The following is a 16,758-nucleotide window of genomic DNA, read 5'->3' as shown; positions in this document are numbered from 1 at the left end:
TCCACCAGGTACGTATCAGATCCGATCTTTAATATGTAAATAAATATTAAACACGAAAAGATCTTCCTATGATTGTTATTGTCTTCCGCTGCATGTTACGAACATCTATATGCAATCCTACAGTGGTATCAGAGCCATGGTTTCTCGTGTCTAAAATTTATTTACGAAATATTTTAAGATTATATTTGAAGAGTTCAAACCATAATACTTTTTCATGTGCAATAGTCAAATTATTTTAATACATATGGATTGATATTATTTTATTGTGAATAAATATGTATTCATATAAGTTAAACTATTGAGATAGTTTATAACTTGAATTTGAAATTTTGTATTTGATATGACTGTAATCTATAATAGGTTATTGGATTCTACTGTTATTTTATTTGTTATTAGTTCATGAGATGTTAATTAATAATAATATTCTGGCATGAATTATTTTTATATGATATATAATATAAACATGTTAGAAGAATGTTGAATTTCGTTTTTATGTCACGTGCTTGTTCATTACATAATTTTGAATTATTTATTACATGTGATGTAAATTAATTTAGGACTAAGCATGTAGACAACTTGAACTAAATTCATGTACTATAAAAGATTTGATCATACATGTTATTAAAAGTTGTTCTAATAACAATTCTCTCCTACTAAAAATTGAGTTCTTAAATAATAAAATATAAGATATTTTATTGTAAAGCTATCCATCAAAATAAATATTTTTATTTATTTCTTGTTTATAAAGAGCGACCTGACAACCAAGAGACTTATAGTTCGAGAATATGTTAAAATTATTTATTGCATTAGATGCATGGATTGAAAGAATTATTTTGTAACGACCCGGCCGATCATTTTGAATATTATAACTCCGTTCCCCCATTTATTGCTCAATTTATGCCTTGCAGTTGATTTATGATGTATCGAGTTAGTTGGTTCGGGTCCGGAAGGAATTCGGAATGAAATGAGACACTTAGTCTCATAATTAAAATATTTAAGTTAGAAAAGTGGACCGGATATGGACCTATGTGTAAATGACATCGGATTTGAATTTTGATGATTCCAATAGTTCCGTATGGTGATTTTGGACTTAGAAGCGTGTCCAGAAAATTTTTTGGAGGTCAGTAGAGGAATTAGGCTTGAAATGCCGAAAGTTGAATTTTTGAAAAGTTTGACCGGGGGTTGACTTTTTGATATCGGGGTCGAAATCCGATTCTGAAAATTTTAATAGGTCTGTTATATCATTTATGACTGGTGTGAAAAATTTGAGGTCAATCGGACGTGATTTGATAGGTTTCGGCGTTGTTTGTAGAAATGGAAAGTTTCAAAGTTCAATAGGTTTGAATTGGGGCGTAATTCATGGTTTTAGCGTTGTTTGAGGTGATTTGAGGATTCGACTAAGTTCGTATGATGTTTTAGGACTTGTTGGTATATTTGGTTGAGGTCCCGAGGGCCTCGGGTGAGTTTCGGATGGTTAACGGATCAAAAATTGAACTACAACAGCTGCTGCAATTTCCTTCTATTGGAAATTTCTTCTGCCAAGATCGAGCCCAGAATCGAGCCCAAATAAATCGAGCCCAGAATCAAGGACGATCGAGCCCAGGGTCGAGGTCCACGATCGAAGGCAGGGTCGAGGATCAAGCTCGAAGCCACGATCGAGCCCAGGGTCGAGGGCCACGATCGAAGGCAGGGTTGAGGATCAGGCTCGAAGCCACGATCGAGCCCAGGGTCGAAGGCCACGATCGAAGGCAGGGTCGAGACTAGGGTCGAGAGCCATGATCGAGGGCCAGGATCGAGGGACAGAATCGAGGCCCAGGATCGAGGACCTCGATCGAAGGCCAAGATCGAGGCAGTCTGGGCAGAATTATAAAAACAGGGACTTCGTCCCATTCGCCATTTTTGGCAAATTGGAGCTTGAGGAGATGCGATTTTGTATATATTTTCAAGGAAAACTTGAGGTAAGTCCCTTGTGATCATTTCTACTCCACAATATTGAATTATCATCGAATAATCTGACTAGATTACATGATTTTGATGTGTAAATCGGAGATTGGAACTTAGAAATTTGGAAATAAGATTTGTAGATTTGAGGGTTGAGTTGAGGTCGGATTTTGGTAAAATTGGTATGGGTAGACTCGTGGTTGAATGGGCTTTCGGATTTTATAACTTTTGTCGGGTTCCGAGACGTGGGCCCCACGGGCGATATTTGAGCTAATTTTTGGATTTTTATGGAAAATTATTATTTTCTTATGGAATTAATTCCAATGAATTTTATTGACTGAAACGAATTATTTATGACCAGATTCGAGGCGTTTGGAGACCAATTCACGAGGAAAGGACGTTGCAGAATAAGAATTTCACGGCTTGAAGTAAGTAACAGTTTTAAATCTGGTCCTGAGGGCATGAAACCATAGATTTTGGTATCATGCGATTATTTTGGAGGTGACGCACATGCTAGGTGACGGGCGTGTGGGCGTGCACCGAGAGGATTGTGACTTGGTCCGTCCCGGGAAATTGTAAAGTTGAATAATTTGTTGTTAGCTATATGCTCTCTATGTGTTGATAAATTTGACTGTAAATCATGTTAGAAATCATGCTTAGGCTATGTGATAGTACTGTTGGGACCCACAGAGGTCGCGTACTTGTTGAATTTCCTGCTAAATGCTATATGTACTCAGTCTCAGTTTTTACTTGCACATTTTATCTCAGTCTCTGTTATTATTATTGATACATCATATCATTGTTGTTTGGGCTGATTTCGTGATTATTGAGAGCCCGAGAGACTGGAGAGATTTATGACTGAGTGAGGCCAAGGGCCTGATTGTGAGATATTGATACTATAGCACGTGAGTTGTCCGTGCAGCACGCGAGTTGGCCGTGCGTATCCTTATATTATACTATAACACGTGAGTTGGCCGTGCAGATCCTTATATTATACTACATCACGTGAGTTAGCCGTGCGGATCCTTATATTATACTATAGCACGTGAATTGGCCGTGCAACACGTGAGTTGGCCATGCGGATCCAGATATTTATATTATGGCACGTGAGTTGTCCGTGCAGCACGCGAGTTGTACTGTAAGAGCCCCTTCGGAGTCTGTACACCCCCAGTGAGCGCGGGTACCCATTGAGTGAGTGATGAGGGCTGGGAGCCCAGTAAGTGATTGTTGTCCTGAGAGGTTGTACTTGATTTTCATTTGTTGTTGCACTTAGTTGCTATCTGTCATTGTTGTGAAATCTCTGAAAGATTGTTTATATACGGATTTTATGAACAGGAACTGTATAAAAAAAATTGATTTGAAATTAAAATGCCATATTTGATAGCATGTCTATTCTTTGCTGGGATTACTGGAAATGAACCATAACTGCGTAGCTCGTTTCTATCTTCAGTTCCTTATTTATTAATGTTACTTGCTGAGTTGGTTGTACTCATACTACACCCTGCACTTCGTGTGCAGATCCAGGTGTTCCCGGACATAGCGGGTGTTGATCCTTTCGCGCAGTTGATTTTCAGGAGATTTTGAGGTAGCTACCGTGTTCCGCAGACCTTGTCTCTCCTTCTCTATCTCTTTGTTTACCGTATTTGGTCTCAGACTATTATAGACTATATTTTCCAGACTTGTATTCATATTAGATGCTCATGTACTCAGTGACACCAGGTTTTGGGGAGTGTTTGTATTGTATTTAAATATTATATTTTCAACCTTAAAGAGAAGTTTTGGTTTATTGAAATTTCAGCTTGCCTAGTATCGAGATAGGCGCCATCACGACAGGTTGGGATTTTGGGTCGTGACAAGTTGGTATCAGAGCCTAGGTTACATAGGTCTCACGAGTTATGAGTAGGTTTAGTAGAGTCTTGTGGATTGGTATGGAGACGTCTGTACTTATCTTCGAGAGGCTGCAGAACCCTTAGGAAAATTTAACTTTCTTGTATTCTGTCGTGCAAATTTGTTGATTCTGGAAACTAAATTTCTGCTATTCTATTTTCTTACAGATGGTGAGGACACATACTACCAGATCGGATGGTCATCCACTAGTGCCGCCAGTTAGGGCCACGAGAGGCCGGGGCCGAGGTCAAGGTGTAGCTCGTACCACAGTTGGACCAGCGCATGTAGTACCACCAGTTGCTCTAGCTCAGGAGCAGATTCTGAATATAGCTGAGCCGACAGAATCAGCTCAGGCACCAGCTGTGCCCATTGAGATTCCAGGCCTTCAGGAGACTTTGGCCCAGATATTGACAGCCTGCACTGGTCTGGCTCAGGTGGTTTCGGCTCAGGCCGCACCTACCACTTCTCAGCCTGGGGGAGGTACTCATACCCTTGTTGCATGTACTCCAGACCAGGTAGTACATGGACTTCAGATACCGAGGGCACTACCAGCTCAGCCGGTTGTAGCCGCTCAGGCCCCAGTAGTTCCTGTTATGGCAGATGATGAGCAGAGGAGACTTGAGAGATTTGAGAGGCTTCGACCTCCACCTTTTAGCGGTGCTGAGTCAGAGGATGCCCAGGATTTTCTGGATAAGTGTCAGCGTATGCTTCGGATAATAGGTATTCTAGAGACCAGTGGGGTCTTATTCACTACTTTTCAATTTTCTGGGGCTGCCTTCAGGTGGTGGGAGCAGTTCTCCGATCTATTCTTGGAGAAGTTCGTGCCTCAGTCCTGTAGAGAGGAGCTGCACAGGCAGTTCGAGCAGCTTTGTCAGGGCAATATGTTCGTGACACAGTATGAGATGATATATTCAGAATTGGCCCGTCATGCTATCTGGTTGATTCCTACAGACAGGGAAAATATCAGGAGGTTCATAGATGGCCTCACTTTTCAGCTGCGATTACTCATGACTAAAGAGAGAATGTCTGGTGCTACTTTCGACGAGGTTGTTGACATTGCTCGTCAGATTGAGATGGTTCGCAGCCAGGAGCGGGTTGGGAGGGAGGCTAAGAGGCCTCGTAGTTCCGGTGATTTTAGCGGTGTTCCTTCAGGGGGTCAGTTTTACCGCGGTAGGGGTTGTTCTTACAGGAACACTCATGCGGGTTGTCCAGCTCATTGTGGTTCATCAGCTAGCCACGGTTCTTACAGTGCTCACTTAGGCCAGTCTTCATTTAGTGCACTACCAGCGCATAGTTCTCATCATGCCTCGTCTGCTCAGGCTTCTACATGTAATTCTTCGGGTTATCAGGAGTAGCAGTTCCGTCAGAGGAGGGGCTGTTTCGAGTGCGGAGAATTGGGTCATTTCAAGAGAGATTTTCCTAGGCTGTTGAGTGGGGCTCCATAGTAGAGTTCTCGACCAATGGCACCAATACCAGCAGTTACACTACCCACCCATCTAGCTCGGGGTGGGGGTCAGGCAGCTAGGGGTCGCCCAAGAGGGGGAGGCCGGTCAGGTGGCGGGCAGGATCGATTCTATGCTTTTCCTGCCAGGCCAGATATTGTTGCCTCAGACGCAGTAATCACATGTATTGTTTCAGTGTGCCACAGGGAGGCTTCTCTATTATTTGACCCTGGTTTCACTTATTCATATATATCATCGTATTTTGCTCATTATCTGGATATGCCCTGTGAATCCTTAGTTTCACCTGTTTGTGTATCTACACCGGTGGGCGATATTATTATTGTGGATCGTGTGTATCGGTCATGTGTGGTAACTATTGGGGAACTGGAGACTAGATTCGATCTCTTATTACTCGGTATGGTTGATTTCGATGTAATCCTAGGTATGGATTGGTTGTCTCCATGTCATGCAAAAAACATCGTGACATTGACGATTCCGGGGTTGCCAAAGGTTGAATGGAGAGGTTCTCTAGATTTTGTTCCTAGCAGGGTAATTTCTTATTTGAAGGCCCAACGTATGGTTGGAAAGGGATGTCTGTCATATTTGGCCTTTGTGAGAGATGTTGATGCAGATACTCCTATTATTGATTCAGTACAGGTCATGCGAGACTTTCCGGATGTATTTCCTGCAGACCTGCCAAGTATGCCACCCGACAAGGATATTGATTTTGGTATTGACTTGGTGCAGGGCACTCAGCCTATTTCTATTCCTCCGTATCATATGGCACCAGCTGAGTTAAAAGAATTGAAAGAGCAACTTTAGGAACTCCTTGAAAAAGGGTTTATTAGGCCTAATGTGTCACCTTGGGGTGCACCAGTTTTGTTTGTGAAAAAGAAAGATGGTACTATGCGGATGTGCATTGATTATAGGCAGTTGAACAAAGTTACAATCAAGAATAAATATCCATTGCCGCGTATTGATGACTTATTTGACCAGCTTCAGGGAGCGAGGGTGTTCTCCATAATTGATTTGAGATCAGGGTATCACCAGTTGAAAATTCGGGATTCGGATATTCTAAAGACGGCATTCTGAACTCTTTATGGCCACTATGAATTTCTTGTGATGTCTTTTGGACTAACCAATGCCCCAGCAACATTTATGCATTTGATGAATAGTGTATTCCAGCCATATCTTGATTTATTTGTAGTGGTATTTATTGATGATATTCTGGTGTACTCACGTAGCCAGGAGGAACATGCACAACACTTGGGTATTGTATTACAAAGGCTGAGAGAGGAGAAACTTTTTGCCAAATTCTCTAAGTGTGAGTTCTGGCTTAGTTCGGTGGCATTGTTGGGACATATAGTGTCCAGTGAAGGAATTCAGGTGGATCCGAAGAAAATAGAGGCAGTTCAGAATTGGCCCAGACCATCCTCAGTTACTGAGATTCGTACTTTTCTCGGCTTGGCCGGTTATTATTGTCGTTTCGTGGAGGGTTTCTCGTCTATTGCATCGCCTATGACTAAATTGACCCAGGAAGGTGCTCCGTTCAAGTGGTCGGATGAATGTGAAGAGAGATTTCAGAGGCTCAAGACAGCTTTGACTACAACTCCAGTATTGGTGTTGCCTATAGGTTCAGAGTCTTATACTGTGTATTGTGACGCGTCGCGTATTGGTCTCGACGTAGTGCTGATGCAAGACGGTAGGGTGATTGCCTATGCGTCGAGACAGTTAAAGGTACATGAGAAGAATTATCCAGTCCACGATCTTGAGTTAGTAGCTATTGTTCATGCCTTAAAATTTTGGCGGCATTACTTATACGGTGTCCAATGTGAGGTATATACTGATCATCAGAGTCTACAACATTTGTTTAAACAGAAGGATCTTAACTTGCGATAGCGAAGGTGGTTGGAGTTGGTTAAGGATTATGATATCACCATTCTCTATTATCCCGGAAAGGCCAATGTGGTGGCCGATACCTTGAGTCATAAGGCAGAGAGTTTGGGCAGCTTAGCATACTTACCGGTAGCAGAGAGTCCTTTAGCTTTGGATGTTCAGGCCTTGGCTAATCAGTTTGTTAGATTGAATGTTTCCGAGTCGAATCGAGTTTTGGCCTATGTGATTTCTCGGTCTTCTTTATATGATCGCATCAGAGAGCGCCAGTATGATGATCCACATCTGCTTGTCCTTAAGGACACGGTTCAACGCGGTGATGCCAAGGAAGTCACTATTGGAGATGACAGTGTATTACGGATGCAAGGCAGGCTATGTGTACCTAATGTAGATAGGTCTTCACGAGCTGATTCTCTAGGAAGCTCACAGTTCGCGGTTTTCTATTCATCCAGGCATCGCGAAGATGTATAAGGATTTGCGACAATACTATTGGTGGAGGCGGATGAAGAAAGATATAGTTGGGTTTGTATCTCTATGTTTAAATTGTCAACAGGTAAATTACGAGCACCAGAGACCGGGCGGATTACTACAGAGACTTGAAATTCCATAGTGGAAGTGGGAGCGTATTACGATGGACTTCGTAGTTGGACTCCCACAGGCTTTGAGAAAGTTTGATGTTGTTTGGGTGATAGTAGATCGGTTGACCAAGTATGCACATTTTATTCCAGTTGGTACTAATTATTCTTCGGAGCGGTTAGCTGGGATTTATATTCGCGAGATTGTTCGCCTACACGGTGTGCCGGTGTCCATTATTTCAGATCGGGGTACGCAGTTTACCTCACAGTTTTGGAGGGTTGTGCAGTGAGAATTGGGCACACAGGTTCAGTTGAGTACAACATTTCACCCTCAGACGGACGGGCAGTCCGAATGCACTATTCAGATATTGGAGGATATGCTACTCGCTTGTGTCATTGATTTTAGGGGTTCTTGGGATCAATTCCTGCCACTCGCAGAGTTTTCTTACAATAATAGCTACCAGTCAAGCATTCAGATGGCTCCGTATGAAGCTTTATATGGGAGACGGTGTTGGTCTCCGGTGGGTTGGTTTGAGCCTGGTGAGGTTAGGCTATTGGGTACTGACTTGGTTTAGGATGCTTTAGAGAAGGTCAAAGTGATTCAGGAAGCTTCGAATGGCACAGTCTAGACAGAAGAGTTATTCCGACATAAAGGTTCGTGATGTTGTTCACATGGTTGGGGAGAAGGTTCTGCTCAAGATTTCACGCATGAAGGGTGTGTTGAGGTTCGGGAAAAAGGGCAAGCTGAGCCCTCGGTATATTCAGCCTTTTGAGATACTTAAGAAATTTGGGGAGGTGGCTTATGAACTTGCTTTAGCACCTAGTCTATCAGGTGTTCATCCAGTGTTCCATGTATCCATGCTCCAAAAGTATGTCGGGGATCCGTCTCACATTCTGGATTTCAGTACAGTACAGCTGGACGGTAATTTGACTTATGATGTGGAGCCGGTGGCTTTTTTAGACCGGTTGGTTCGAAAGCTGAGGTCAAAGAACATAGCATCAGTGAAGGTGCAGTGGAGAGGCCAGACAGTCAGAGAAGCTACTTGGGAGATGGAGTAGGAGATGCGGAACAAATATCCTCACTTATTTGACACTCCAGGTATTATTCTAAACCCGTTCGAGGACGAACGTTTGTTTAAGAGGGGAAGAATGTAACGATCCAGCCGGTCGTTTTGAATATTATAACCATGTTCCCCCATTTATTGCTCAATTTATTCCTTGCAATTGATTTATGACGTATCGAGTTAGTTGGTTCGGGTCCGGAAGGAATTCAGAATAAAATGAGACACTTAGTCTCATAATTAAAAATATTAAGTTAGAAAAGCGGACCGGATATGGTCCTATGTGTAAAAGACCTCGGATTTGAATTTTGATGATTTCAATAGTTCCGTATGATAATTTTGGACTTAGGAGCGTGTCCGAAAATTTTTTTGGAGGTCCGTAGAGGAATTAGGCTTGAAATGCCGAAAGTTGAATTTTTGAAAAGTTTGACCGGGGGGTTGACCTTTTGATATCGGGGTCGAAATCTGATTCTGAAAATTTTAATAGATCTGTTATATCATTTATGCTTGGTGTGAAAAATTTGAGGTCAATCGGACGTGATTTGATAGGTTTCGGCGTTGTTTGTAGAAATGGAAAGTTTGAAAGTTCAATAGGCTTAAATTGGGATCGAAGACAGGGTCGAGGATCAGGCTCGAAGCCACGATCGAGCTCAGGGTCGAGGGCCACAATCAAAGGCAGGGTTGAAGATCAGGCTCGAAGCCATGATCGAGCCTAGGGTCGAGGGCCACGATCGAAGGCAGGGTCGAGAGCCATGAGTGAGGGCCAGTATCGAGGGTCAGAATCAAGGCCCAGGATCGAGACCTAGGATCGAGGACCTCGATCGAAGGCCAAGATCGAGGCAGTCTGGGCAGAATTATAAAAATAGGGACTTCGTCCCATTTGCCATTTTTGGCAAATTGGAGCTTGAGGAGAGGCAGTTTTTGATATATTTTCAAGGAAAACTTGAGGTATTGTGACTTGGTCCGTCCCGGGAAACTGTAAAGTTGAATAATTTGTTGTTAGCTATATGCTCTCTATGTGTTGATAAATTTGACTGTAAATCATGTTAGAAATCATCCTTAGGCTATGCGATAGTACTGTTGGGACCCACAGAGGTCGCGTACTTGTTGAATTTCCTGCTAAATGCTATATGTACTCAGTCTCAGTTTTTACTTGCACATTTTATCTCAGTGTCTGTTATTATTATTGATACATCATATCATTGTTGTTTGGACTGATTTCATGATTATTGAGAGCCCGAGAGACTGGAGAGATTTATGACCGAGTGAGGTCGAGGGCCTGATTGTGAGATATTGATACTATAACACGTGAGTTGTCCATGCAGCACGTGAGTTGGCCGTGCGGATCCTTATATTATACTACAACACGTAAGTTGGTCGTGCGGATCCTTATATTATACTATAGCATGTGAGTTGGCCGTGCGAATCCAGATATTTATATTATGGCGCGTGAGTTGTCCGTGCAGCACGTGAGTTATCCGTGCAGATTATAGCGCTTGGGCTGTAGGATCCACTCCAGAGTCTGTACACCCCCAGTGAGCGCGGGTACCCATTGAGTGAGTGATGAGGGCTGGGAGCCCAAGGAGTGATTGTTGTCTTGAGAGGTTGTACTTGATTTCCATTTGTTGTTGCACTTAGTTGCTATCTGTCATTGTTGTGAAATCTCTGAAAGATTGTTGATATACGGATTTTATGAACCGGAACTGTATAAAAAAAATTGATTTGACATTAAACTGCCATATTTTATAGCATGTCTACTCTTTGCTGGGATTACTGGAAATGAACCATAACTGTGTAGTTCGTTTCTATCTTCAGTTCCTTATTTATTATTGTTACTTGCTGAGTTGGTTGTACTCATACTACACCCTGCACTTCGTGTGCACATTCAGGTATTCTCGGACATAGCGGGTGTTGATCCTTTCGCGCGGTTGATTTTCAAGAGATTTTGAGGTAGCTGTCATGTTCCGCAGACCTTGTCTCTCCTTCTCTATCTCTTTATTTACCGTATTTGGTCTCAGACTATTATAGACTATATTTTTCAGACTTGTATTCATATTAGATGCTCATGTACTCAGTGACACCAGGTTTTGGGGAGTGTTTGTATTGTATTTAAATATTATATTTTCAACCTTAAACAGAAGTTTTGGTTTATTAAAATTTCGGCTTGCCTAGTATCGAGATAGGTGCCATCATGACCGGTTGGGATTTTGGGTCGTGACATATTTAATTTTGTACTAGACGCCTGGACTACTCGGAGAGTATTAAATTTAATAAGTTCTTTTCTATCATGATGGTTGAACTCAACTATGCCAATAGGATCGACGTAACTACCAGAGGATTATTTGACATAGAGCTAATTAAGGAAATTGTATGGGGATACAACTGGTAAGAGTAACTACCTTTAAAATATATGTGAGAAACGACTTGACTTCCAAGGGGCTCATACATATTGTTAAATGATTCCTTTACTCCACTAATAGAAATAATGATTTATTAAACTATAATGAGGGTAAATAGTTTAAAATAATTAGTGGATATATCATTTAGATAAAAGTCCATGTCTTTATGATTATGTAAATATGTTCTTATATTATTGCATTTTCTTTTCTATATTTTAGATTTCTCAATATGTCTATTATATCAGTGCGTAAATTACTTGAGGCCAACAAGTTGGTAGGATCAAACTTTGATGACTGGTATAGAAATTTGAGAATTGTTCTCATGCATGAAAAGCTCATTGATGTGATTGATAAGCCTGCAAAGATAATCCCACCAGAGAATGATGATCAAGGAACCAAGGTTTATCAAAAACTATTAGAAGAATGTCTTACTATTAAATGCATCATTCTCGCTTCTATGAGTTATGAACTCCAGAGGAAACATCAGAATATGGATCCAACTGCAATCATTGAATATCTTAAGAAGATGATTGATACACAGTTGGATCCCATGTCAATCATGTGATTGATCTTACCGAAGAACTTGAGAAGTTGGAGTACAAGCTTGGTAAAGAGATTTTTGAAGATTTGATCTTACAGCCAGTATATAACGTTGAACGTTTTCATTGTAATAAGAAAAGGCATTGGAAGAGAAACTGCAAGGAGTATCTTGCAACTCTTAAGGACAAGAAACAAGGCGAGACATTAATGAAAAATATTTTCAAGGTTTCTTTAGCTACTAATCAATTTCTTTAATATTGCCTTCGGGCAAAGTACTCATGCTAGATGATTGTTATTATGTTCCTAAATTTGTTTCGAACATAATTTCAACTTCTATGTTGGACAAGCGTGGGTTTCACATTAACATAGGCAATGGTATTTGCTCTATTCATTATGGTAATGATTTATATGTGAATGACTATCTCCAACATGATGTTTATGTCTTACCTAATGTGAATGCAAATTCGATTATGCATGTTTCTAGTCTTAAGAGGAAAAGAGTTAATCAAGTAAATCATACATACCTTTGGCATTATAGGCTTGGTCATATTTGAGAGAAAAGAATTAACAAGTTATACAAGGAAGGGTACCTTGACAAGTATGATTTTGAATCATATCCAACTTGTGAATCTTGTCTCAAAGGAAAAATGACCAAATCTCCATTTACTGGAAGTGGAGAAAGAGCTTCTGAATTATTGGGACTAATTTATACAGATATTTGTGGGCCCATGAAAATTCAAGCTAGAGGTGGATACTCTTACTTCATCACCTTCACTGATGATATGTCAAGATATGGATTTGTGTATCTTATGAAACACAAATCTGAATCTTTTAAAATGTTCAAAAGGTTCGGTAGTAGAGTTGAGAAACAGACTGGTAAAAGTATCAAAGGACTAAAGTCTGATAGAGGTGAAGAATATCTTAGTGAATATTTTACTAGGTATCTCAAAGAGAATAGAATTCTCTCACAGTGGATACCTCCAGGAACACCACAACACAATGGTGTATCTGAAAGGAGAAATCGAACCTTATTAGATATGGTGAGATCTATGATGGGATTCACTGATCTTCCAATAAATTTATGGAGATATGCTTTAGAAGCAGCAACATACTTACTTAATGAAGTTCCCACTAAGTCAGTCTCTACAATGCCATATGAGATATGGAAAGGACGTAAGTCTAACCTTAAACATATTAAAGTTTGGGTTGTCCAGCTTCTGTTAAGAGACTGCAATCTGGTAAACTTGACTCAAAATCTAATAAGTGTAGGTTCATTGGGTATCCCAAAGAAACAATGTGTCACGACCCAAAATTCCACCACAGACGTCGTGATGGAACCTAGTCTCTAATACTAGGTAAGCCGATTTCTATTACATTTTGAAGCCCCTTTTTTTTAAAATAAGTTTTCAAAACTAACAGCGGAATAAATATGAATATACAACCTCCCAAGACTGGTAGTACTGAATCACGAACTCTAACTAAATACATAGAATGATCACGAGGACCGAATATACAATATTGTTTAATTAAAAATTAATAGTACAATGAAATGAAAAGACTCCAAGGGACTGTGACGACGAAGAAACTCTACCTTGAATCTTTACGGTCCCTCTTTAACTCTGCTCAAGTCCGATATCTCTAATACCTGGCTCAACACAAAAATGTGCAGAAGTGTAGTATGAGCAAACCATGGTCAGTACCCAGTAAATATCAAGACTAACCTCAATGGAGTAGAGACGAGGTACAGTCAAGACACTCCCTAGTTTAATAGCATGTGCAATATAATATACAAGATAGTAGGCATCAGATAACAATAAGGACATCATAAAACAACCAGTGATATACAGCATCAAGACAACAAAACATCATTTAATATCGCTCAACAAATAATAAATACAAGTACACCCAATTAAATCAAATTCTTCAAATAAATGTCCTTCACATATAATTCTACCAAATAACTCTCCTTCAAATATAATTTTCTTCAAATAAAATATCTTTCAAATATAATTCTTTCATATAATACTTTCTAAATAAAAATCCTTCCAAATAAATATTTTGAATATAATTCTTCAATTACAAGGTCACCATGTGACACCTCATTTCAAAATCATAAAAATACGGGTCTCAACCCATTTTCATATCTCCACGGCACTTCGTGCCCATAATTAAATCATCATATTTTTCCGGCACCTCGTGCCCTTATTTCATATCACAACTGCACGGATAATTCACATGCCAATATCCTCAATGTATATAAAATCCACATGATCAATTTATTTCCACTAAAGTGAGTTTAGAAATTTTAAATCAAGTAAGAAATGAGTTTATTTTTTAACTCGTTTGGGTGAAGAAAAAGATATTTCAATTAAAATGAAGCATTCGATGACTACTAATTTGGATGTAAAATTTATTAAATTAAAACATAATAGTAATTTCTTTTATTCGAAACAACTCAATTCTCGAAAACCAGTAAAAACCATAAACACAAATCTACTGAGTCTTGTACAAAGAGCCAAAGCCAACACAATACAACAAGGAATACCAAAACACATAATAAAATCAAATAATACATCACAAAAGAACACAAGAATTTACATATCACGGAAAAACAAAATAACCAACGGCAAGTCCATAGAAAAATATGGAAGACATGGGGATCTCCCGAGGTACTGCCTCGTAGTCCCAAAAGTAAATATGCAAGACAAAGGGATCTCCCGGAATATCGTTCCATAGTCCCAAAGTAAATATGCAGGGAAGGGGGATCTCCCGGAATACCGTTCCGTAGTCCCAAAGTAAATATGCAGGGCGTGGGATCTCTCGGAATACCGTTCCGTGGTCGTAAAGTAAATATGATTTCAACAACTGCACATCAAGTGCTCACATATCACAAATGGCTCATCAAGTGCTCAAATATTTCAACTTACCACAGAAATCAACAATACATCATTTTTCACAATAAGGAGCCCATGGCTCGACCATAATGTACACAAAATCTTAACAAAATATCCGGGAGTGAACAACTCAACAAAATAATATTTCACATAAATTCAAGGTGGCAATCACACCAAATCATCATTTAAAAACAATTTCAACAAACAAGGATGTAGGCATGACAAATAGAGGATTTAATAAGTGCCAATAATTTCCAACTTAATACATAAGGGCGTCTAAGGATTTTAATCAACGAAATTTGCACATATAAACCAAGTTTGTACTCGTCACCTCGCGTACATGGTTTTCAATTACGCAATTTGCACATAATACTCAATGCCTAAGGGGTATTTTTCCCACTCGAGGTTAAGCAAGACACATACCTTTTGAAGTTATGCCGATATTCCAAAATCGCCTTCTTGCTTGAATTGACCTCCGGACCGCTCGAATCTATCCAAATTAATTGTATAACTTCATTAAAATTCATCGGAAATAATTTCGGATAATAATACGTCGACTTAAATATTTATTCCAAAAAGTCAACAAAAGTCAACGCGGGGCCCGTCCCTAGGAACCCGGCATAATTTTTATGAAATCCGAACACCCATTCCGATACGAGTTCAACCATACCAATTTTATCGAATTCCAATAACAACTCGACCTCCAAATCTTAAATTTTTGTTTTTGGAAGATTTTTTACAAAAATCTTGATTTTTTCCATTAAAATCAGAATTAAATGATGAATATAATCATAGATTCATGAAATATAAATACTTTAGGATATAGAACACTTACCCCAATCCATATGGTGAAAATCGCCTAAACAATCGCCTCAATCCGAGCTCCATAGCTTCAAATATGTTAAAAATGGCTGAAACCTCGAAATATAGCTACCGCCCAGGTATTTACTCTTCACGATCGTGAAGCACAAATTTTTTCAGCCCCAAAATTGTTCTTCGCGATCGCGGAAAACCAATCGCGATCACGAAGAACAAACTCCCCAACTCTTCTAGACAACCTCTAGTATAATGGTCATAACCTTTTGTACAAAATTCCAAATGATGAATGGTTTAACTTTCTGAAAATTAGATTCCACTCCCAATTACGTATATATTTCGAGATACAAGCTTCTAAAGTCAGCCCTATGCAACAGATAATTCCAAACTCTTCCCGGATAGCCTGTAGTATATCTACAATAACCTTTTGTACACAACTCCAAATGACAAATAGTTTATCTTTCTGAAAACTAGACACAAAGAGCTACAACTTTTATTTTTGGATCATCTCCAAATTCCTTATAGATTGCGAGATACGAGCTTCCAAAAATCAGGTCAGTGCGGCAGGAGTTTCCTCTACGCGATCGCGAAAAGGCTTCCGCGATCGCGATTCACTGTCTCCAAACAGCAAAATTGCTCTTCGCGATCGCGACCGTTTGTCCGCGATCGCAATGCATACCTATGTGGCCAAAAACCAGCAACTAAAAATGGCCTAGAAATGGTCTGAAACCACCTCGAAATTCACCTGAACCACTCGGTACCCCGTCTGAGCATACCAACCAGTCCCATACATAACACGAACCTGCTCGAGGCCTGAAATAACATCAAACGATATCAAAACTACGAATCACACCTCAAATCAAAATCTATGAACTTTGAACTTTCAAATTCTATATCTTGTGCCGAAACACATCAAATCAATCCGGAATGACTTCAAATTTTTGTACACAAGTCATAACTGGCATAACTAAGTTATTCCAATTTCCAGAATCGGATTCCGACCCCGATATCAAAAAGTCAACCCCCCGGTCAAACTTTTCAAAAATTCATCTTTCGCCATTTCAAGCCTAATTCCACTACAGACCTCCAAATAATTTTTCGGCCACACTCCTAAGTCCATAATCACCATACGGAGCTATTCACATCATCAAAATTCTATTCCAGAGTCGTTTGCTCAAAAGTTAACTCTCCGGTCAACTCTTTCCATTTAAGCTTCTAAATAAGGATTGTTCTTTTAATTAAATTTTGAATCTTCAGTAATTCAACATCTACCACACCTGTGGGTCATAATACATATTGCGAAGCTGCTT

At 39.9% G+C, this 16,758-nt stretch overlaps 1 protein-coding gene across 1 annotated transcript; it reads left to right on the top strand.

Moving 5' to 3' along the window:
- Positions 1-4,421: 4,421 nt before the first annotated feature.
- Positions 4,422-11,993, top strand: LOC138895353 (uncharacterized). Its single transcript, XM_070180034.1, has 3 exons — positions 4,422-4,890; positions 11,444-11,623; positions 11,740-11,993. Exons 1-3 carry the CDS (start codon positions 4,422-4,424, stop codon positions 11,991-11,993), a joined length of 903 nt encoding a protein of 300 aa, XP_070036135.1.
- Positions 11,994-16,758: the final 4,765 nt, after the last annotated feature.

Source organism: Nicotiana tomentosiformis, chromosome 7, assembly GCF_000390325.3.
Source record: "Nicotiana tomentosiformis chromosome 7, ASM39032v3, whole genome shotgun sequence".
Lineage (NCBI taxonomy): Eukaryota > Viridiplantae > Streptophyta > Magnoliopsida > Solanales > Solanaceae > Nicotiana > Nicotiana tomentosiformis.
This window is presented reverse-complemented; position numbering and strand designations above follow the sequence as displayed.